Source organism: Seriola lalandi, unplaced genomic scaffold (assembly GCF_002814215.2).
Source record: "Seriola lalandi dorsalis isolate HSWRI2012SDOR001 ecotype SW California unplaced genomic scaffold, Sedor1 jcf7180002054907, whole genome shotgun sequence".
Classification (NCBI taxonomy): Eukaryota; Metazoa; Chordata; class Actinopteri; order Carangiformes; family Carangidae; genus Seriola; species Seriola lalandi.
In genome coordinates, this window is record NW_019525459.1 from 522,967 (window position 1) to 548,569 (window position 25,603).

A 25,603-nucleotide genomic window follows, 5' to 3' on the forward strand; every position below is an offset into this window, starting at 1 on the left:
ACAAGAAGGTCAGCAATGGTTGTAATTTTTCATCCATGTTGCTTTCACTACTGTTAGTCCAGGAGGGTACGGAGGAGGATACGTTATGACTGATAAGAGCCAATCAGCCAATCATCGTTTCCAAAAGTCTCTGTTTCTGCCCGACACTAAAACGTGTCCAACAGCGTTTTCAAAAGTCTCAGTTTTAAGGGTATGAAATTTCCAGAGTAGTGTGGACACCAGGCGTAAATGTAGCAAAAGTGAGGCGTTTTAAAACTAAAATGTTTCAGTGTGGTTTTAGCCTGTGAGCCACTGCACCTGTTCTCTCTAACTATTTACCTCTGCTGTCTCCTTTCATGTTTGTATTTGGCAGAGAAAAGCAGCACTGACTTGAAAAAGGGCAGTTTTCAATAATCACAAGTTCAAAGTTCACTAAACAGTACAGCTCATCTCCTGGCTTGACTGCTGTGTTGTCCCCTTTGCTGGCCTTCCTCCATCACCTCTTAGACCCTCACAGCCAACACAAGTCAGCTGTCCTTCTCCTCCCTGGCAATCACTGTGTCTGTTCCTGCTCTTTTCCCTCCTGGCCTGCTTGGTGGTACAATGTCACTCTTCAGTCAGAACTGCAGAGTTTCTCTGCTCTTAGTAATGCTCCAGCTCCACTTGACTGCAGCCCTCCCTCAATCCAGAACACTCAGACCAGGGTTCACAACACTAGTGTCTTTTTATATGCGAGTCAGTCATGCTTTCACTTTCTTCTATGTTCAGCTCTTCATTTTCCTAGAAAGCCATTTGACTGTTAATGACTTTTGTTGAAGAATCATCTCATCTCATTTACACCTCTTCTCAATTACATATCGCCCTTGCGCACATTTTTTCTGGGTGTAATGGTGGCTGCATGACCTCAATAGTCTTTGCCCGCTGGTTGATCACGTTTGTTAAATATAAATTTGGAGGAGGAACTAAAAATTATATTTGTTCTTCTGATTTACATTCAAATGAGAATCTTCAAACAAAATGTGAAAAAAATATGGACATAACATAATATATTTATATTGGTCCTTGCCTGTGTTGAATCCCCTCCCTCTTGTGCATTGACATTGCTTAATGACTTGAACAGTTGAATTTAAAGGTTTTACCATACGTAAGCCTGTGTGTTTTCTGCTGCTCTCCGAGCACCGTTGCAAGGTTATGCATGTGTAACTTTGATGAGGTTCCCCTTCAGCCAAGGACTCCCCTTTGTCATTAAGATAGATAACATCTATTCTGTGCATCGATGTGGCTACATTCATTTTAAAGACTACTTTTGTTTCACCTCACAGACAGCAGAATCAATAAATAGCTTTGCCTATTTCTGCTTCATTTCATCTTAGGTGGTTTAGACCGCCTCAATCCAGAAGCTAAAGACAATACAGTGAACTAAAAAGTACAGGGCTCCTTTATACATGTTTTATTTAGGAGTTAAATAATTAAAGCTGGTGTTATATTTTTATCATTATCAACAATTTCTCTGAGGAATTTCACCAAAACCAACAATTTGTCCGAACATGTATTTCTGTGTAGCCTCAGTCTGAATAGCTTATTGTATGCCTCCAAGCTATAGAGCTCCATTGTCCACTTTAAACAGCCATACCGTCGCACTGGCTGATATGTTCCTTTTTATTGCAAGCAACATAGCTTAGTGTTGGGCACAATACTGGTGCCCCCGTGTTTAAAGGATCCATATTTTACACTTTTTCCGTTGTTTTATTTTGAATTGTTGATCCATAAGAAGATATATTTGTGATTTTAAGAACCAAAAACCATCTCAGTGTAGTTGTACATCTTGTGACGATTTTGGGTCCGTGTGTAGCTTGGAGTGAGAAGGCGGGTAGAAAGGCACGTCGACAGAGTGTGGGATTTCACAAATACTCGTCGTTTATTTGTACATAAACTTAAAACACTCCAACCTTACAAAGCCCGGTTGTACAGATGTGTATAAGAGACAGTCTCTGTACGGCGGAGTTAACCCTATAATTGCCAGCTATCTCTCTCTCACTCATTCACACTAAATAAACTGACTTTTTACCCCCTTTCCTGTTAGTCTTATCACAGCTTATGAAGCCTGGGCTACACTAGACATGGACTTGTGGTTTACTGTGTGTAATAGGCTGCAATCAGACAATACTGAAAGAAGAATCAATCCATTGCAGTAGTTGGGGTGATTTTGTTGGATTTTTAGATTATATAAAATTACAGGTCAGTGATTTCCTTAATATTTCCTGTGAAGTTTCCTGGAAAGAGCTATGTAATAATCCGAAGACTATTTTAGTGAGTGCACAACAGGTACACTGAACACGCAAACATATCTACAGGAAAGCATACAATTCAACACACATGAAGAATAAAGTTGTCTCTATTTTTCTTACAATCAGAAAAAAATCACTTTTCTCCAGGAAACGTTTTAGAAGATTATAGTCAAATAAAATAAAGATTTACCAAAATGATCTTCTAAGGATAATTACATGGCACACAAATCCTATGATACATATTAGGTAATAATACGTGAAGATGTCAATGTTCACAGTAACCCAAGTTCCATGAAAAAAACAGTCTTAGTTTAATGGACAAGTTCAAGTGTAAAATGATATGTGGTTTACTCCAGGAGGTAGGAGTGTAATAAGACGATGGTGGAACATTATTTTTCTCATTGATGATAAATTGCAGTTTTGAAACTGAATTTGCAATGACACTCCTTTTTCAAGGTGACTGAATTCCCGAAAGGTATTAAACGATGCCAAAAATATTACAAGAGTTGAAGAGGCAAAAAATCCATAATTTTACCAGCCTGCAACTTCACTTGTGTCGGTTCACTTTCACGTCTGGATCAGTGTCACTAAAAACCCGCTGTACAATAACCTGCTCAGCACCAAAGAGCAGACAGACGCAGTCAGCAACTGGCTGGTAAATATATTGGAGCCTTTAACTGCTGAAGATTCAGACATTTCTGTTCTAGGCAGCAGGATAAACGTCATTACACTTCCATCCTGTGAATATTCGCTCTGACTCCCATTCACTTCAACTGAATCCTGCTCGCTTCCCTGTTTCTCAACCGTCCAGCCAACTGTGGAGGACTTGTTGGTCAGCTTTGCTCAACTTTCACCTGCCAAATTGTACGATGGGCCAAAAAAACAAAAACAAAACAGTGTGACACACAGTGTTTAAAATGGCGAAGTCTTTATTGTCGCAGTATGTCATCACCCTGTTTTGTAGAATTTCCCTCTACCAGATTATGAACTGCTCTCACCGACATTGCTCTCATACACTTTTTATTGCCTGTGATCCGCCTGCGCAATATTCATTTACACATCACATCTTCTTTCTTTTTTTTTTTTTCGGGGATGTTTTGTTAAACAGGAGACTAATGTGACTGTACCTTTGGTGCCAGTATTGGTTAAATAACCCAGTTCTGGGTCATTTAGCTGTTGTAATCATCAGCACGTCGCCTTGTTCTGTGTTGGAAAGGAAATGAACGGATGAATAAAGTTCACACCTGTTCTCTCTGGAGGCCGTTGCCTGAAATTATGGAAATGGAGAAAACCAATGACTCAGACTGAGGAAATCTCCCAAACTGTTGTGAACTTCACAGTTTATTGATACATGAGATTGGATTGTGTCCTTAGATATTATGATTACTAACGTTTTTGTATAAAGACGTTCGGATTTGTTCTTTTGGGTTTGGTTAAAGTAAGATGTACATATTTGATCATGATGTTAATTAAATGTCTCAAATTAAATAATCCGGTGGGAGAAAATAAATGGAGGATGGGGAGTCATGGGGTTTTCAAAGCAGTGATCTGTAATCGAGGGAGTTAGATACATCATCATAATCACCATGGCAACCGTGGCCATTTGTGATGTGTCCACATATAGCATAGAGCATCTTTACTCCCCCTCCACCTTTGCTTTCTATCGATCCACCATTTTGTTCATCTGATCATCCATGAGACCACTGCATCTTACACCTGCCTCTTCTTCTTTGGTTCTATACTTCTTTTATATGTGTGTGTGTGTGTGTGTGTGTGTGTGTGTGTGTGTGTGTACTCTGACCTTACACATCAGCATATCTGAGTGTGTGTGCGTGTTTTTGTGAGTTTGTTGGTCTCAGCAAACAGTATTGACTAATCTCTGGGGACATCTCCCTCCCTTTTCAGCTCATAATAGTCACTTAAATAATAATGAGTGTGTTAGCCTTTGCAGCTGTGCTTGACCAGAACTCAAAACAACACTCTGCCCTGAGCTCACATCATCCATAACACTGCCAGGATCAATTAGAGCCACTGTAGAAAACACCACCACAAAAGGAAAACTCACAATTAACACTGAATGTGGCTTCAGAGAGACAGAGAGAGTGGCTTTTGTGTACTGCTTTGTGTGACAAAATTAGATCCAGTGAAATGTTATTGTCAGGAGCCATTAACTCCACATGAAAGGGACACACTGTTCTGTCTACAGCACTTAGTTGTTTGTAAAGCACTTGTCTAATGTTGAATATAACAATAAATTTGGACAAGTGAAAGTTTGGACACTGTAATCTATTAAGGCGAGGTTGTTGGTCAGCTGCTGTTTGCGAACAAGTGAAGCTGTAGTGTTTTATATTGAGAATGACGGGGCGCTACAGAATTTTTTGTAAAAATGTAGTATTGCAGCTCCATGCACCAACGCGTTTCACCGTTCTCCTGCATGTTTTAGTGTATGAAACCGCTCCTTGGTTTGAAAAACCTGGGTTTGCCCGTCTATTGAGCTCGGTTCTTGAGGTTAGTGAGGCGGCGGCAGGTCCTGTTCTCCTGCGGATGGAGTGGAGCACCCGGCTTCGTATTTCCTACAAAATGTAACTGTCATCGGCAATTGTATACGCCACGATTGAACAGGGGGCCCTTGATCATGAATTGGCTCTTACATATTTGTCTACATGGCAATGCCATGGCTGTACAGTATGGCATTTGAGGATGGTTCCTCAAATGCCATTTACACCAATTACAGTCCTGTTACTGCGCTGAAACACCTACATATCTGACAATAACGCACAGTTGTTCTCAAAGCCTTCAACCTGGTAGTCACACATGTCCAAGAGATGGAAAGTGTTTGGTTGAAAAGTAGTCGCTCTGCTGAATGTTAAACTGTATTAAAACTGTGTGTGATTCATGTGAACAGAGTGCAGATATTCCAAACAAAAGAGCGAGAGTCAGTGTCAACCAATGTGATGTCCTTCTCATCTGTCCACAGTCTGTGAAGGACTATGGGACGTCAGTGTCAGCGCTGTTATTGTCAAACTGTTTTTTCCTCTTGACAAAGTTTGTGTGTTCACTTCATATTTATAGTCATGTGTGGGTGATTAGCCGCCCTCCCTCGTGTAGCTCACAGGTTATGGAGCAACGTTAAATGAAGGGACTTTTGGAGGTGGCAGGGGAACACACGTTATTCCTTCATGCTGATGACATGTTGGTACTGAGTCAAGACGCTGCCAACTCTGTATCAGCGCTATAAGTTTTTGAAGCGTATTCCAAAGTGGTTACAAATTTACTTGGCACAAATCAGAACCTATGTCAGTGTCTCAAAATTGTTCCCCTAACCTACCATCTGCATTTAATTTTAAATGGTTGCCAAAAGGTATAAAATATTTTTGGATAGAACTGAACCCACACACAGGAGAAATTATTAAATAAAATTAATCTGGATAATTGGAGTAAGTTACACTTGATGTTATGGGGAAAAGTGAACAACATAAAGATGGTTTTAGCCCCACAGATAAATTACTGAACTGGAATTATGCCATTAGGTATTACACAACAATTACTACTAAGATATACCAATATTATAAAACACTTTTGTTGGGATGGAGCTAGAACTCATATACTGTCAGCCAAAAGAAGGGGGGAGGACTATCACTACCAAACATTAAATACTACAATATTAATTTTGAAATGGCTAAACTGGCCAGACACTGGACTGGATCGTGATTGAACAGGGACTTATTAAGGTCCTAGCACAAATATAAAAAAGGAGAAAAATAATGTGATGAATCCCATTCTAGCACAGTCAAAGATAGTTTGGTAAGAAGTGCATCAAAAGATTTAGGATCTTTCATAATAATCAAAAATATGCATCCAAGTGGTTCAAGCTGAAAATAAAAATAGATGAACATGCATTTTACTGGGCTCAGTGGATAAGAAAATGTGTCAGAATACTAAATGATTTATTCCAAGAGAACGATTTCCCGCCATGTAACAGAATGAAGGACAAATTCAATCTGGTGGGACATGGCCGTATCTGTATTAAAGAGAAACTTCCATCAACATAAACAGCCCAATAGAAAACTACCTCCAACTACCAACTATATTTCATCAAGCATCAAAGTGGTATGAGCCATGCCCTTGGGTAAATAACAATGGCTTTAAAAAGACGTGGGTTATACACTTTAATGAAGAAACATGGGAGGGGATCCTTTCCAACAATGGGGAATATATTCAGAGAAGCCAGAGGCAAATTTATGCAATATGAAATACTCCATAGATATTATTATACCCCAAAAAGACTCAACTACAATTACTGCCTGGTGGTTGTATAACTCCGCCAACCAGCCAAGTTGCAGGAAATATGGTCACAATCTCCCTTTCCTTTTACAGCATTGAATAAATGCCAGATGTGCATTCACAAGAACCATGGCCTTGAACTTTGACATTTGCCCACCAACATCTAAACAATTCAACCTCGAGTTCAAGTGAAACATTTCTGCCAAATTTGAAGAAATTTCCTCAAGGCGTAACTGAGATGTGATGTTCACAAGAACGTGACGGATGGATGGAGGAACTGACGAACATACACACGGACGTACGGACAGACAGACAACCCGAAAATGCCTCTGGGGCTAATTGAAGATAGTTTATGTTGGAAATGTGCAAACACAGTAAGGTACGTACATGCATGCATTACAGGAGCGCTGTGTCTCCTTGGGGACAAAACTGCAGTCTCACAGTTGAGTAAATTTACTTTTAGAGCATCAACAACCGGCTCAACAACCTGTGCCTGGTCGATTCTTAGATGTTGGAAGGGGCTTCAAACTCTTTCTCTGAAAATGTGGAGGGAACAAATGATGAACTGTCGTGTGTGAAAAGACGCTGGGAAGACTGAATTGGAAAAAGGGATAGGGTTAAAGAACCATGGGGAAGTTTTAGTGGGTAAATGTCCGGAGGGACCGACCTAACCTTGACAGGAATGGTTAAGTACGGTTTATCTGTAATTGTTACTTCCTTTCTTATATCAGTAACTGTTTGATTACCCTTCTGGTTTCTGTCGTTCATTGTTGATGTTGTTTCTGTTTTTGTCCTTAAAGTGATCGTTATTTATAGTTGAGTTATTTGACGTGGGGTTGTGTGAGGTACTCACTCGCAATAGCTTCAGATCGGTGCCCCACCAGTTTAGGGACGCAGCTGCGAGGACCAGCAAAGAAGCTGAACAATGCACTGTTGTGGATGAGCTAGCCACCAAAATGTGTTTTGCTGTTTGAGTCAGAGCTAAACTTAAGTGCACTTGTGCGTAGGAATACAAGATGAACTAGAGAAAATATTCAAAATAAATCATACACTTCAACTGATATTGGCTTTTTTCTGTGGGCATTTTGGTCAAAACACGTTTTTGCAGCAGCACATCGCTCACCTTCTCCTCAGGCTTTGGGGTGTCTTGCTAGAGTTACTAATATTGCCTGGGGGGGGGGCACTGCCTTTCATACTAAAGACAGGGAATAAAAGTCTTCAATGTTCAAGCTCTGCAGATAAAGTGAGAGACTGTGACTTGACTGGCTGCAAGCTTGCTCTGCAATGCACATACTGATGAGCATCTGGGGCCAGTTTTAAGTAGGTGAAATGTAAGTTCCCCTTGTCCAGAGGTGAGTTGCGTTTACCTGTCTGTTAGGTGTCGGCCCTCTGTTGGCGTTTCCTCACCCCGTTTTGTTGCTCTTCCCATCTCATTCTCTCCTCTCCAGGCCCTGATAGGCAATAGAGGGCACCTGAGCTGATTAAGGCTGGATGCCTGCAAAGTGCAGAGGCAGAGTGGAGAGAGAGAGAGAGAGAGAGAGAGAGAGAGAGAGAGAGAGAGAGAGAGAGAGAGAGAGAGAGAGAGAGAAAGACCATCTCCCCGCCAGAAGGAAGACCTTTTGTTATGTTGTCATTATTTCACTCTTGATTTGGTGTGAAGGTCACTGGCAGCCCTATTTGCGGATTTCTTTCAGTGAGGTGAGCCTTATATATTGTTCCGTTAGGTCTTCTGTCTGGCTGAGGCTGCCACTTACCTCCCTTATTTAGATTTGGACAAGAGTCTTGTCTGATTTGCGAGTTACTCGTCTTTATTTAGTTAGATGTTTTGTTTATTTATCGTTGTGTAAAAGTTTGTAGCACAGACCAAACTCAGAATCACACCTATGTTGTCCATTTCAAACCCACATGCAGACAGACATGCAGGTTTTTATTAAAGACCAGGTAAAAAATGAAGACGCATGTCACCACTCCTCCTGCTCCAACAACAGAGAAAACAACAGTCTTGGCAACATTTGACAGTAATGTTTATTGAATGAACAACCATGCTGACTGAATACGTCCACGATCACATCACAAACCCAGAATATCTCCGTCAGGGCGGCCGTCATAGCTTGAGGTCTGACGAGCTTGACGTTTTCTGTTTTCTTTTTTCTTTTTCTTTTTTTTTTCCCCCGTCAATTTGACCTCAACTTCCAAAATGACTTCTTGAGACACGGGTGGAATGAAACGCAACAGAATACGGATGAGCTCAAACTGTCTGACTTCCTTCTTTCTATCAGCATCCCTGCAGCACAGGCAGTTAATTTTCATCTTGGCTGTGATGAATACTCTTGTCTGTGACCTTTCGACTGGTGTTCGACAACCGTGTATTGTGTCTAGTTATTAGCTCAGTGAGCTTTTGCAGTCTAGAAGTCATTCAAATTCAAACACTGATAGTACTCATTTTCCTGTTGACATGAATGACCATGGCATGTGTGTGTATGTATGTGTGTGTGTGTGTGTGTGTGTGTGTGTGTGTGTATGTGTCTGTATGTGTATTGTAAGTTGCAGCACCCTTCAACAACCCACCTCCTCCATCGCTACTATATTCGTATTTTCTTTCTACTATTTCCTACGTGTGGATCTATCCGTCGCTCCGGATGACGTGAAACAGCGTGACGTTGTAGAGGACCTGGTGTCCGTTGTTCCAGGTGTACAGCGCTCTCTCTCTGGGGTTGTAGTCCATCATGCTGATGTGGGAGTACTGGTTGTGGAAGGGGATGTCGGTGTACTCGTATGTGGAGGAGTTGGTGTGGTAGGCGAAGTGGACCTTGGCCCCGGCCAGGTGAGAGTTGGTGACGTACAGGGTGCCGCAGATCATGAAGGCCTCTCCTGCGCTGCGCTTAGGAAACCCCGTGTCCCAGCTCTGGAGCACATCTAGCGAGCGAGGGTCCAAGCGGCTCACCTGGAGACGGAGAGAGAGAGAGAGAGAGAGAGAGAGAGAGAGAGAGAGAGGGGAGAGAGTCAGCTAACACAGACAGTCCAACCTAGACGGATTGCGGAGGTGAGCTGCTGTTGTATGAGACAACTGCAGTGCTAAATCCTGTTTTTAAATCCCATGTTTGTTGAGCTGAATGACAAGAGGCCTTTTGCATGTGTCCAGATATTTGTTGTCTCTAGTTACAACTAAGTGCACTTAATCACACACTATGCACAAATATGATAATATCAATCAGTTTACAACGAATCCACCTGTTTTTATGCATATAAATAAATATCAGACACATTTTTCATATTTAGCTCAGACGGAAAAGTGGATGTACTGATGACAGCCAAATGTGACAAAGCAATGGGAACAGACGCACTGAATAAAACATGGCATACCGGAAGCATGTGACTTAAACGTTCTCTAAAGCTTCTGCTGCAGAGACTAAGCCGCAGCAGACAAACACCACGTCTGTGTGCAGCAGTGAGGAGACTAAGATGTGCCATGTTTCCTTCACATTTTTAACACTGTTCTTTTTTTGCTTGAGGTTTGACTGGAGCTCCTAATTGGTCATGTTGTTACATCCTTTTCTTCTGACTGGAGAATCATTGCCATGGCTTCAACAGTAGTGGGTAGACATGCACATTAATTCACATTTTGCTTTCCCGATTTTCTGCAAATTTGGTGTAAATTTGTGCTAAATTTGGATGGAAACCTGACGAAAGGAACAGTTCATTACGGCAGGTCTGTTGTATCTTCAGTGAAAAGAGGGGGGATGCAATTTTATTTCATCCTGCATTTTTTCCCTCCCTGTTTGATGAAACAGGGAGGTCAATATTTTTACTTTCTTTGGGGTGTAATTAAATTTTTGGAGATGGAAGAATTGTGTTGTGTTATTATTTTGCTTTTTGCAAAGACTTTCCACTTTCTATTGAATTATTTGCATTTTATTGAAACCCATCAATCAATCTTTAGATTTATGTCTCTCTCTCTTTTGCTCACTCACTCTCACACACACACACACATACATACACACACACACACACACATACATACACACACAGTCGTGTCTCCATCACATTAGAGACATTGACTTACATTCATTTCCTGGAGTATTACTCTAACCTTAACCATGACTACTGCTTGCCTTACCCTAAAGTTAACCTAAACCTAACCTAAACTTAACCTAAACCTAACCTTATCCTCACTTTAAAACATGTCTTCACTTTAAAATGTAATGAATTACGTTATGGGGACTTGCTTTTTGTCCCCTTAAACGAGGACAAGTCCCCACAATGTGACTGTGTAAACACATTTAGGTCCCCACAATATGAGTAATACCTGGACCACACACACACATGCACCCTTTTTTGTCCCCTAGGTATATACAGGGGGTTGTAACAAGAGCGCAGTAATGGAGAAAATTAGCCGTATATTAAAATCATGTTGGGTGAAACTGCACTACACACGCTGTTCATTATGTTAGATGACATTGTTCAATGCAACAATGTCTCTGTCAGCTCTTTTAATGGATTTTTAAGAACCGTGGGGGTTTATGACTTCTGGAAGGTAAAGCAAACCTGCTGACTTGCTAACTTTAATTTTAAAATACAGTGGGAAAACACCTTCAATTTCTTTGCCTTTTATTTTGTTTAGTTATCACAAGTATGCAGGAGCAGCCGTGGGGGCAAACCGTACCATTATGTTTCCAGCATTTGGGATGGTGGTGTAGACGGCCCAGAGTCCCGTCTCATCAGCCATGAGGTCGATGTCAGACGAGCCTCCCCAGCTGTAGGGGAAGGTGTTGTTGTATCCGGCTCCACTCAGGCTGCGCTGGAGCAACACGCTGCGAGAGCGGAAATGGTACTGAACCTGGGAAAGACAGATACATCCATCTCTCACTCACGGTCATCTGATTATCAAACTGTTAATCCTCGCCATACTGCAGCCAGTCTCTTACCAAGATGTTGCTCTGGTGCTTGTTGTAATAGAGTGACCCGTTGTAGACCACGTGGCCGGTTCCTGCCCAGGGGTGGGGCAACAAATGCTGCACAAAGTTTTGGCCCTTGGTGAAATCCCCCATCGTCCTGTACTCCAACACACGCCTTCCCTTATAGTAGCCGTCCATCGACCACACCTAAGGGGGGGAGGGAAGACACCAGGGACCTGAACTCTGATGTTATCAGACTATTCATCATGCAAAATTAACTCCCACCAATCATTAAATAATGTTACATTTTCAGAGAGAGTCATAATGGACACCTGCCAGGCTCACCAGAAACTTGATTAGATAATGACATGGTGTATGGCTTTCGGCTGTCTGCTAAAGCCCTCGGCTGAACAGTCAGCTGTCCAATCACAGCTTAGCAACCGTAACTAGGCACAGCAGGCCTGTCAAGCTTTGGATCTCTCAACAAGCCCAACTGGTGTGAATGGAGCTGCAGTATGAAAGATACTCAATATACAAGGAGTTTAGAGAGCAGCGCTTTTTTAAAATGCAAAAACACAAAAAGAACATCGTCCGCTCTAACCTTAGCTGCGCACGTTGACTACACGACTAATGTACTGGACGTCATTCCTGACATGAAACACACAGTGAGGAAATATTAGCACTTAAACATAAATCGAATGTCTGTGTTACTTCTCCAAGTAGGTTTTTTTGTGTAATAAGCAACCGAACAGGGTGGTGTTATATAATAAGTGCTTCTTTTTCATTTCAATGTCTTCTACATGAATCACGAACTGGTGAGGACGTTCTAGCTTCGAGTGCATATTTAAGACCCTTTTACAGGGATCTTGTTTTGAAATGAGTCAGCTGGAGAAGTAGTTTTCAACTCAGACAAAGTCAGTGTTAATTAGCTAACACCTGCTTGCTAAGGCTAATAATATTTGCTGGTGACAGTTGTCATTTTAGACAGTAAAACTGATGGTTACCAGATGGAAATGAGCTTTTTTTTTGTGTCTAAAATCAAGGACACATTGTTAAATTAAAAGATGTAAATAAGCCTTGATTTGCTTTATAGTTATATAAAATATTTTCCAATCTGTCGAACAGTTAAACTTAAAACAGTTATCTCTCTTGTCATGATAATACTGATGATGGTGATAGTGGAAGAGGTTCTGCTCTATAAATCCCTGCAGTTAATAAAATATAGATAATTAGAGGTGATAAATTCTCATCTATCCCAGGTATGGAGGATTGATGTTCACCCTCCCTCTACTCCTCAGTCAAATGAAAATGCAACGTTAAACGAATCTGAGGGTAAAGAGAAGAGGTGTAAATATAGGACAGAAGACAAAAGGAGAAAAACCATCAGAGATCACTTGTGAAACAAACAGACGGCGACCGAGAAAAAGATGAGGAGAAAGAAGGACTGAGATGGGAAGAAAATATAGCGTCGACAGCATGGAGGATTAATTACCCAAAGGGGGGACGAGAGGTGAAACAGATGAAGGAGCAGAGAGAGCTCGGAAGAGAGAGCGTTGTTGGTGAAAAGAGATGTTCATTATTCCCTCCGCAAACAGAGAAAAGTATAGCAGGGCAGAAAAGAGCGAGCAGATGAAAAGGATCGCTTCTTTCGTGGGTCAAAGAAAAGAAAATTTCTCCAGCAGTGGCGGCACCATTTTTTTTAAAAATTACAGCTAATTTGTAGTCGCAATATTTAACTGATTGCAGTGATTCTGATGTCCTTCATAACAGTGTTTAATTGAGACTCAGCTTGTGTTTTGGAAAGACAATGAAACAAACTGATTGCTCTCCCTCGTCCACCGACGCTCTCTTCTCTCTCTCTCTTCTCTGCTGTGTATACTTTCCATTCCTCCATATTTTTCTCCCTGCTCCACCAGCTCATCTGATGGAAACTTCTGTTTTAATCCCTTATAAAACAGTGTTTCAAAGGAACACAAGTCCCTTTGTTTTCTGGCAGCTGTAATCTTCTGGTATTTGAATGCACCATTTGCTTTTTATAAACAAGCTCCAGACGCTAATTATACAACGAACGGTGCGTGTAAAAAAAAAAAGAAAAAAGAAAAGGAAAAGTGAGCGGGGAGTTTTTTGATGTTTCTTGAACTCACACCTTAGTTTTAGAGATTGACTTTATTTCTGCTCCTTCCCTGTCGGCCTACTCCCATCCTCCTCTATAGGATAGATTTGGATTTTATTCTAATAATCACATGCCATGAATTAATCTTTTCCTGTTAAACAAAAGGGGAGAAAAAATCCACAGTCTTCTGTCTGTGCAAATATGAAGTTCAGCACCTTATGAATCTTGTGCATTCATTATGTTCTCTGGTGTCACAAAGGAGAAATTACTGATGATAAGATAATGAGAATTGGCGGTTGAAGCAGCATCTTGACCGACGCACCTCGACACACATCTGTTTGAGCTCTTTCGCTGCACTCATGTGTTAATGCAATTGTGTTACCACGGTTACAAGGCGATTGCTGCGTAAATCACGCCAAAATCATATATCTACCACAGGAAAAGAGTTGAACTGGGCTCAGTTTTGCAGCAACACAATGCAGCGTCCACCGACAACACAACTCATCAAATGCAAATGCACAGTCCCAGTTGATTACTTTGTAAAGGTGAAATTACATCATTACATCATTAATGATGTAATTGGTCTTTGTGTCAAGCAATCTGATTGGTTTGATCCCACTCCTGTTAGGAGGCAGGTTTGAAATGGAGACGAACAAACCTGTAAACATTAAACTAAAAACCACATAGGTATAATTCATTGCGTAGACATTTTATCATTACTTATTGTGTAATGTGTTCCTGTTAATATGTTGAGCTGCTGACACTGTGTACTGGAGGTTTGTTTTCATTCTGCACCAAAAACTAATTCCACTGACTTTAAAGTGAAGTGAAGTGAATTGAAGTATAAAAGAATGGCCACAAATGTCCCCTAATGACCTTGTGCTCATTCTCCAAGCCCAGAGACTTGATGCAAACACAGTAATTACTCCACTGTTTACCTCGTGATCACTGAGACGGAGAACAAAGTGATTGCAGTTGTAATAAGTTTTCAGAACAGTAAAATCCTCCCTAATAGTACGATAATCAAATGTGCTGTGTTTGGGCATCTAATAAACACATGGATCTACAGTATTTACTCAAGCCGGACTTCTGTATTGTATTTTTTCATCGCACTAATACTTCAAACTACACGACTCACCAAACCAGCATTTAACACAGAGCTGTTTTCGGTCTTAATGCGCAGTGACCCAGAACATTTAACAACTTGAATGGCTCTCAGTGCGGCGCATATCTTCACCAAAGCCAAACAATCCTGTCACCAAATTGTATAAAGTCATAGATCTCAACACCATAAATATGTCTGATTTTTTTTACATCAATATCCAAACATTATTTCCTGATTAATTGAAAATCTCACAACGTTGAGGAAAGTGAAAAATAAATCCATCAATCTGGCCCTTAAACCGGATCAGCATCAACATTTAATGGGGTCTTCCCAGGCCCAGGCCCCATCCCTCCACCAACTTTGGCACAAATTAGTTCAGTACTTTTTGCATAATCTGCTGAGAAACAAACAAACAAACAAACAAACAAACACACGCAGATAAACATAACCTCCTTGGGGGAAGGTAATAACCCATTAAAAATTCAAACCTATCTTTAACATCTACCATAACCTGTCTCGACTTGCTCTTTCCTGTTTTTTCTTCCTTCTTCATCGCCCCCCTTTGCTTCTTTCATCCCATCCTGCTCGCCTGTCCCGACTGTTGTTCTTTTGATCAACCTTCACCCGCTCTTTGTTTCTTCCGCTTTCTGTCCACCCCCTCTTTCGTTTTCCCGTCTCCTGTCCCTGCTTCACACCTCTTCACCAACCGTCCCCATTCCCGCTCTCGCTCTCTCTCTTATTTGCCGGGTTTCTCTCATCCTCTCTCTCCCTCTCACACCATCAGAAAAGACATCTTGACAGATCAGGGGATATCCACACCTCAGCAGCTGTTCTCAAATACGGCGACAGGTGTGTGTGCAGGCGTGTGTGTGTTTGAGTGTATAAAGTATAATGTATGTGCACACACATTCACACACTGATGAGCTAATGAAGAATTCATAAATGCCAAACTGGGACCCTGTGCAGACACTGTAGTCATGGATACCAAAGGATGTATGAGAATGACTTTACTTATTTTGACTCGCTGTGTGTGTGTGTGTGTGTGTGTGTGTGGCGGGGTTTTACTTTATTTCAGAAAACAAAATATATAACACGTAATTATGTTTGCCAGTTAGTAGCTGATGTTTCTGATATTCAATATCAGTAACCTTATAATAATGGCCCTATGAAATATCAAAGGTCTCCAAGGTTATCTCTACATAAAGGACATGACAGCAGCGTTCACATAATCTGGTTACATCACTGTTTGGGTAATGAAAGACTTCAATGAACACTACTGAGGGCTTTGGAAAGTAGTAGCAGTAAAGAAAATGTAATTTAAACCATGTTTATAAAATGGTAAAATATGCAACAACAGCAATTGGTCTCTTAAACTTGCAATAGGTTTTTTCATCAAGTGGCCAGAAACGTGACCCATGGGCCCAAAAGCACAGAAGCACTTGCAAATGGAGGCTTTTTCAGGATAAAAAAAAATATATGCCCAGCAAGAAATTTTCTGCAGACTTAATGGTGCACCATCTTTGAACGACTCTAGTGCACCTTCATCCCTGGTTTAAACAATGGTAAATGGCTGCATTTATGTAATAATTTTAACCTAAGTGCTTGACAATTTGGTGCTCATTCAATCATTCTCACACACACACACACACACACACACACACACACACACACACACACACACACACACACACACACACACTTACAAACCCATGGCAACAAGCAATCAGGCACTTCAACATGTGGACTGGAGGAGCTGTTTGGGATCCAACTGCCTAACCTGTGATTGGTGGACGGCCTGCCCTATCCCCTGAGCCACAGTGGCCATAATGCAGGTTTGAAAACATTTTAAAAATCAGCTCGGTAAATGTTTTATGAAGAAGGCGATGCATCCAACATGTTTGTTGAGCCTCAAAGATACACGCTTTGGTTAGAGACACTGAATGTAAACATAACTGTTTGTTTACAAGAAAACTCCACCGGGTTCCTCTGAAAAAAGCGAGATAAAAGTGGCTTCAGTAAATTACAGATTTTTTTATTCATAATACAAATCCAGAAGGAGCATATAGTGCATTTGTTGCTGAACGTCATGCATGGACTTAGAAACACAGAAGACAGAGACTGAAAAAAGGTTCCTGTTCTCATAACCCCGGAACAACAGTCAGACTGGTTACTGGGAAACATGAGGCAATAACTGGCATACTGCTGCTGTGTATAGCTCCTTCTCATCACCGGGGAGAAGCTCTAATAGGGAACAGGCAAGGGTCACCATGGCGATATAAATCACACCTGGCAACTGGGAGACAGTCGCCTTGACAACTAGCTTAATATGCGCTCCCTGAACAGAGTATGTGTGTTCGTAGGAAATGGGTGAAACTTGTAGTGAGCAGAGGCAGAGTGCGCACAGGAGTCACGTTAAAAGTAAAGCAGAAAGAGACAGAAGAAATACATTAAGAAAAATATAGAGCGTGGCACCTGCTGCACTTGTCATGCACACACAAACACACACACACACACACACGTAAACACACACACTGTACACCTACCCTGCTGTCGGAGCTGGGAATCATGGCGTCAGTCATCCAGGAGCCAAAGCGGGATCCAGAGGCTCTCACGGTGATCGGGCCGCTAACTGCAGTCAAACGACCACAACCTGTTAAGAGATGATTAATGTTTCATATTAAATCTGGAACGGAGGAGATGCTCAGCGTGTGTTTATATTTTCAGGTTTGGAGTGAGCGATATTGTCTGTCAAGGTCACCTGGCCAGCTTGTTTATGACATTCATGTAATCACCTACCGCCTCAACTCAATTTACCATCAATTCAAGAACTCTATTCATATAAAAATATGTTTGTGCCCCAAGCACGAGCAGGAAACTTCCCCACCGCAAAACGATGAAATGGAAGAGACATGACTGGAAAGACGAGGACATTTGAGATGGAACTGTGTGTCAGAACAGTTTGGTTATGTGTGTGTATGTATGTTCCACTCACAGCCGCCTTTTTCTAAATCAGTTTTGATTTTGAGTGATGTTTTAAATTCAGGTAAAAGCTTTCTTTTATTGCATTTATTGGTCCTTGATAAAGTGTTTCAGCTGCCAAACCCTGACCCAATGTTCAGTTTACAAATTGCAACTTTGACCTTAAAGTGACACAACAAACTATGTTTTGAGAATAACACTGAAAATGAATTTGAACTCCAGGCTCGGCTTCACAGCTGTTATAATGGATTTGAATAGTGACCATTTTTTACTGCAAAAACACGCAAATAAATGTCTTAAAACCTCTTGAATCACAGATATTTTATGTACTTTCCATGTTGAAAGTACAACCTCATAGGTTCCCATTTTAAGGCATCTTAAGTAATACTTTACTGTGTATTAGTGAGTGATTAGTATCACATCTTTTGTTACATACCCAGTTTGTTCATGCAGCTGTGCAGCCTGGTTTCCAGCAGTAAAACTCTCTGCTGAAGCTCCTCGTAGTCGTACGCTCCGATCTCCTCCTGAATGGCTGTCAGGATGATTGACAGGTTGAGGAGCTCCAGTCGCAAGGTGGCCAGCGTCTGCAGGTCCAATCTGTACTGCTCCACCACTGACAGAAGGGGCCGTAACTGAGACATCTGGCCCTTTAACTCCTGTGGGCACATGAAAGGCAGGGAGGAAAATAAGTGAGGGAGAAGATGGGGTACACACTAATGCGGTTCAATCTGATACAGCGTCTATAATTCTCTCTCTTTTGGGTGAGGTAGCTTGGAGTACAGCCACTGCTCCTTCACAGCCAATTGATGTAGTTTATATGTCTGGTCAGGACGTCCTCGGAGTGTGACTCCTTCCCTGTCGATGAAGTCTGGGCTTGTCTAACTGAGAGGAGACCCCAGAGTAGACTCAGGGTGCTTTTCATCCACCTAATTATGTGCTTCCTCCTGTCCTCACTCCTCCATCCTGCAGCCTGTGACCTGGAAATTGATCGACCGAGGAAAGAGGAGGTCTCTGTGGGAGCACTGAGCGAGGAACCACAGGTGTATTGTATGCAGACATTTTTTTTTTTTTTACTGGAAAGCAGGGTCCATGCAGTGTGAATGGGTTTTCAATGTAATAACTGTGAATATCAATTTTATTGCATGATTGCAACACTGTAGGTTAGAAACAAACTACCCGTGGAAACAAGAGCAACAGTTCCAACAGCAGATCGAAAGTTATTCATTATTCATTAAATACAAATGATTAGATGTGATGAATTTTACAGTGATTGAATCATAAAACCTCTCTGTCTCCGTTTTATCCATCAGCCATTTCTATCCCTCCGTCTTTGCTGCTTCAAATGCATCTTGGCTTTCTGATAAAAAATATACAGCTCCACAGTCACTCTTATTATTGTCCTTTAATAAGCTTGACCCTTTTTTTTTTTTACATCTTATACGTTTTAAATGTCCTCTCTCAGGTTTCTCTCTGGAGCTCTACTAACAACAGGTCAGTTATGATCGGTGATTTTCTGATCAAATAAAAATATTGCACATTTCAGGTAAACACGCAGAGAAACCAAATACTGCAAGGTTGGATGGTGGGTCCTGGTGGGCGGGGCTTGGGGCATGGCTGAGAGCGGTGACTGCTTTGTTGTGACATCACAAAGTTACAGAAGTCCTGACGGCTCGTTTTAAGTCACAGTTTCTGAATACAGGCTGCGTGCATTTCTCTGTGGACTGAGCGCTTTGATACTTTCACAGTATTAATACAGAACATACACCTGCTTTATAATCCAAAAAGACACGAGAATCTCACTTTATAAAATATGGGACGTTTAATTATTTCTCATAAGTAAAAAAGTGGGTCAACACACCCAAGTCAATTAGATCAATCAATCAGATTTCAATGCCAAAATCTAAGACATTTATGGTTTCTGCAGTGTGCTTCAGTGAGTCTGAGGACACCTCTGCAGGTACCTTTGTGATCCTTGGATGGACACTCATTGTTGGTGAGAGGTTAAAAGGACTTAGTCATGGAATTGAAAGACTATTGCGCAGTGAAGAAGGCATATCCAGAACATCTGTGAATTTCCCCTGTGTTTTAGTTTCTCTTTGAAACTGAATAAAAGGGAAGAGTCTCATTGATTTGGGTATTCAAACTCTTTTTGTACTTTTTGGACAATTATACACACCCAGCTCCCTTCTTTTTTCTTTTTTTTTAAGTTTTAGGTTGAACATGATGTGTTTGTTCTTCAGCTTAATTATTTCTACACATTTAACATTAAAGATGCTGTGCGTCATGAGTAATTGCCATCTCCATCCCTGTGTCTCTTCCTCACATCTCTCTAAGGAGCTAAGATGCAAGGAAGTGAAGTGAGGGAAGCAATGAGCCACGTTAACCAAATGGAAAGCCGCCGCCCCCCCCAAACATGCTGGAGGGGTTACATATCCCATCTGGCTTGGGAACGCCTCACAATCCCACAGGAGGAGATGGAAAATGTGGCTGTAGGAAAGTGTATCTGGGCTGCTCTGCCCCGTTCGCTGGCACTGCACCCAGATAAGCAGCATAAAATGGATAGATGAATCATTTGCATTTTGGCCTCACATCTACAGTTAAACACTCAAAATTGATCTTTCTGAAATGCTCTCAGACTGGATATACTTGAACCAGTGCGGATGGAGACAACAGGACTTTTTCTGCGATCAGCTTGAAGGAATATTAATATTTAGTGTATGAATTGAATGTATGACAGAGCTGTGTGTTGCAGCAAGAGGAAAAAGGGTTTTCCTTATATACCCCCATTTCAGCCTCGACACTTTTCACCTTTAAATCCCGCTCAAAACGGTTTGCTGTGTAGAAAGAGGAATTGGATTTGATATGAAAAAAAGAGGATTTAAGAAAGTGTCAAATAGCAAAGACAAAAATCTTATCATCCCCTCAGAACATCTCACACCCCCGCACACAAACACAACCAGGAAAGAGGCTTGGCAGTCAGTCAGACACTTGTGTGTCTAATCCCTCCCGTTTCTATCTTAAAATCAGGACCTAAATATTTTTCCAACATCACTTGCAAAACATTTTCTGAAGCTGTAGCACCAATTTTTACATGTCATAACAGCATAGCGTGAAATATCTGGGGCAGCTTGAGTTGATCTTAAATTTGGCCGCTTCATCCTCACTGACTGGTATTGGCATCCTCATTTGAATATAATTGCAAGTTCATTAAATATGTATTAAAATTGATCCCGACAAAATGCTGTAAATGTCATGGCCTGTCAGATAGTAAACACTTTACCTGGTTAATCCCTCCCCTGCCTTGCCTCCTCCTTCATCTTCATCTTTCTAATCTCTCCCCTCCAGTTTCACTCTTTTATCCTCCTTTCTCTGCCTGACCTTTACCCACCCTCTTACTTCACTTTGCTCATTCCTCTCATCCCGCCCTCCTACAGGGAAAAATGCTAATATGCAATGAAACACCTTTTTTTTCCTCCATTCCCCCCTTTCTCTCCTTCATCTCTCTCAAGGCCTCAATCAATCATCTATCATTCTGTCTTAATCTTCCTGTTTGAAATCTCCCTTGTTCCCTTCCTCCCGTGGGATAAAAATACTGTTTAGTTATTGATAAACATACTGTAGTTGCACATAAATATTCACTAGTTCTGCCTCTCAGTGCAAAGGCAAAAGCTTATGACTGAGAAAACCCCCAAGGAGCAACAAGCGCACCACACGTGCAAACACACACACACACACACACACACACACACACACACACACACACGCGCGCACACACACGCACACACACGCACACACACGCACACACACACACGCACACACACACACACGCACACACACACACACATAAAAGCTAACTGTATAAAAACTTAAAAACAGACCCCAGAGCCCCGTGATGTTGTTAAGAAGATGCTCGGCACAAGATGAAAGGCAGAATGGATTTATGGGGAGGCGGTGATGCTTCTCTATTTGGGGATGTAGGGGGTGGTGTGTGTGTGTGTGTGTGTGTGTGTGTGTGTGTGTGTGTGTGTTGCATGTGTCTGTGTTTGTGGACCTCCTATGGAGCCTCTCTCAGGTTCATATAGCATCTCATGTTAAATGCTGGTTCATAAGCTTCTAATTATATTTTAATTATAATTATTTAATTATATCTAATTATATTAGTTAATCTGTGCCATGTTTGCTGTTTGGTACGTCAAAGTAGTAATTTAAAATTTTCACTTTTTTGCAGAGAAGGCAAGAAATGCCTGCACAGTAAATATGTAGCTACAGTCAGCAGGTAGTTAGCTTAGCAGCTGCAGGGGCAGACAGCGGAGATTCAAGGGAGTCACTGTCTGAGTCTGACATGTAACATGTACGGATTCAATAGACAAAATATAATATAATCATTTGTGAGCTGTTAAACAACAATAATAATCTTTGAGTTAGTAGTTAGTTTTAGTTTAGTTTGTTGGTGGATCCTGCTGTTTGAAAAGAGTCTGTTTTCAGTGTTTATGCCAAGCTAAACTGACCGACCACTGGCTGTACTATAGCTTCATATTAACTGTACAGATTTGAAGTATCAGTCTTCTTATCTTTCGGCCAGACTGTGAATAAGTGTCCTTCCCAAAATGTTGAACTATTCTGTTAATGCTGTATCTGCTTTTCTATATTTTATTGCAAGTGGATTTGGGTTTTTTTTATATGCATAATGTGACCTAGATTGAAGCTAGAGTAGCCTAATGGTGCTGTCAGACCAGAACTGATCAACCCAAATTTACAGCCAACCAGTTGCTAAAACAGGCGGCACAACCAAGGCAAGCTAAAAACAGCACAAACCAAGTTGTGAATTATGCAGCGTCTCATAAAAAGTTTTATTTTCATTACATTCTACCATCGTCCTTGCACTGGAGGACAGGAACAATCAATACTTCTGAAACTGAAATTAGTTTGACATTAGTGCAAACTGGATGCTACAGTGACTCACTATCGCCCCTTGAGGTACAAAGTGGTATTACAAGATAGGACAAACCGGCGCTAGCTGGTTAGTATGCTAACTTTGGTAGCTATCTCTGCAACACAATAAATCGACTTCTTTGCCGTAATGCCAAAACTGTAAATTTGTCACATACTGTTGATAATCTTAGTTAATTTTTGAATGTTTTAAACTTCAGTACTTATATATTGCCCCTTTAATAACCCACTAAGCCCTAGTCTGGTGATTTACACATCAAAAGACAAACAGTCAGGCTAAAACTGGGCTCAATTTGGTTGAAAATTACCCTACTTAGATGAGAAGCATGTGCTAACGACAGACTGAAATATGGACATTGATGCTTTTGAAACAACTGTTACATGTGACCTAGATATCTAAAAAATCTTTTACTTTTCAGACAGATTTTGCCCAGTTTTCACCTGTCTTTGCACCAAACCACAAATCCCCAGATCGATGTTTACGGGCACATTTACATGCAGGTGTAAACAGTGTACAGGGTTTTTACAACCTTTTAGTTCAGCGTCATTAGGAGTCCAGAGCTGCCAGTCGCAGACATTAAACCAGTAGTTTCACAGCTTATTTAACTGTATAGATCATTCACCCCTCATTCCTTAGCTGCATAGACTCTCATTCTCTGCAGCTCTTCAGATAATCTTCCACTACCCTGCTGCTTTGTTATTGGTGCAGATGCCTGCCAGCGCCATCATGGCAGAAAGCACCATGCCTGATGAGATTAGTACTCCTAATTTAAGAAATGAAATACATTTAGAAGAATTCCCACAATAAAAGGGAATACTTATCCAGCCAGGTAATCTTATCTTTTCTCCTGCAAATTTAAAGCACTGACAACAAACTGAAAAAAATGTATGTTGTAGATAATTTCCCTCTGCTTTTGTGTTTCAATACTATGTAAATTTTGTCATTACCATTAAGATCTCAGACTAGATCCAGACAGATTTTTTTTCTTTTTTTTTTGCACAGCTCCAAGTCTTAATGTGTGCAGTGATGCTGCAGTTTTGCTGGTGCCTTCTGTACGAGACTTTTATTCAGCAGACTTGAGGCCAGCAAATTGACAGCTTCAAGACAAATTTTGTCCCCTTCATGAAAGATGCTCGCGTGTCTGAGTGCAGGCAGGAAACTCCAGCTTGGCATGCGTGAAATCAATGTTTTCACACCAAAGGTTATGTGTTCCCTACAGCAACCGTCTTACACTGTGTGTGTGTCTGTGTGTGTCTGTGTGTGTGTGTGTGTGTGTGTGTGTGTGTCTGACTCTGTGTTTATGTGCGTGTACCTGCAGGCCCTTTGCTGTCAGAGTGCGGGGGTTGGCCACATAAGTGTGTAAGCGTCCGTCCACTCCTCTCAGCAGCGGCTCAGAGTCTCGGACGTACTGCAGGTCTCTGGATGTCCGCAGGTCCACCACCTCCATGGATTGGCTCACGTTCTGAACCTGACAAACACACACACGTTTGATATGAGTGATTATTGTTAGCAACCCACATGGCCAGAAATGCCTATGATTGGTTTTGGCTGTTGTCTGACTGACTGCCACCTGTTATTTGATGCCAAACACCTGTTGTGTGCCTGACATACTTAAAGGGTTAGTGCACTAAATTCACAAAATAAATAAATAAATGGAAACATGTTCTTAGATACCTCTCATTGTATCTAGCCATGCAGGTAGTTTTGGTTTTATCAAACCAGGAGATATCCATCTATGAGATTTCTGCTTCCATCCCAACACGATTGCGACAAAAATGGAGTTAGTAGTCCAGATATTTCACTATGAACTAAAACGATGAAGGAACTGACACCACAAGATAGCACAGACGAGTGCGCCACAATTGCACCAGCACTTTAAATATACCAGTTAAGCTGCTGTATCATGCGGCTCAGGAGGTAGAGCAGGTCGTCCACTAATTAGAAGGATTGTGTTTCGATCCCCGGCTCCTCCAGGCTGCATGCCGGTGTATCCTTGGGCAAGATACTGACCCCCACGTTGCCCCTGATGGCTGTTCCATCAGTGTGCGAGTGTGATGTATGAGTGTGTGAGTGAATGGGTGAATGTGGAAAGTTTTGTAAAGCGCTTTAAGTGGTCAGTAAGACTAGAAGAGCGCTATATAAGTTTACCGTTTTCCATAAATGTGTTTCTGTTTGTAAATATGTGACTCGTGCGTCTTGTCCTTTTAATATGCCTCTTGTTTTTAAATTGTGTGTCTGTGTTTTTAACGTGTTTCTGTCCCAGGAGAACAATATCTCACATGTATGCAAGTGTATATTATGGAAGTGACAAATAAGTCTGATTCTGAAAGAGGAAACGCCATGGCAGAAACTGTTTCCAGTTACAGTGAGGACTGTGGATCATCCAAAATAAGGGAGAAATTGGTTCTGGATAGACACACTGCTACTGAATTTTTTAAAAGTAATTTTGTAAAGCTCTGAGCAGCACAGACAAAATCCCTCTCACTTCAGCTTTAAAGGGGAGGTGGCAGAAATCTCAGGGACAGATGATAGATAAGACAATAAAGAAAACAAAAGTGTGAGAAAGTGTATTTTTGGGTTGTATAGAAAATACATTCAAGGTGAAGTGACCCTTAAGTATTGCAAATACCTCGGCTCAGCTACATGAGGCAAAGACACACATCATATTTCTCTTTGAGGTAGCATCTCATCAGATCCATTTAGACATGAGATCCTCACCTACAGTATGTTGTGTTCTAAAGAAACAAACACTCCCACGCTTCTTCTCATTAACCATCCTGAGATGCTACAAGATACTTCAAATTTCTTTTGATATTGAACGGAAAAACAAGCATGGGGAAGAAAAAAAAAAAAGAGCTATTATAAAAATGACCCAGATATCCAAAAACGACATGCAAACAAACAAACAAACACTCATGAAAAAGCCCACCCACACATCTCGTTGAGCACTTGCTGGGGAGGCCGGAGAAAAGCGGATAAAATCACACACACACACACACACACACACAC

The 25,603-nt window shown here is 41.3% G+C and overlaps 1 protein-coding gene across 1 annotated transcript in view; it reads right to left on the minus strand.

Moving 5' to 3' along the window:
• Window positions 1-8,558: 8,558 nt before the first annotated feature.
• The window catches only part of LOC111672939 (noelin-2), a 24,930-nt gene continuing 7,885 nt past the window's right edge, over window positions 8,559-25,603 (minus strand). Inside the window, exons 3-8 of the mRNA XM_023430532.2 lie at window positions 23,907-24,062; window positions 18,080-18,299; window positions 17,208-17,314; window positions 11,477-11,653; window positions 11,215-11,388; window positions 8,559-9,495 (exon numbers count right to left, since the gene is read on the minus strand). Coding sequence (XP_023286300.1) covers window positions 9,175-9,495; window positions 11,215-11,388; window positions 11,477-11,653; window positions 17,208-17,314; window positions 18,080-18,299; window positions 23,907-24,062 — 1,155 coding nt within the window. The 3' untranslated portion in view covers window positions 8,559-9,174. The remainder of the gene's footprint in view (window positions 9,496-11,214; window positions 11,389-11,476; window positions 11,654-17,207; window positions 17,315-18,079; window positions 18,300-23,906; window positions 24,063-25,603) is intronic.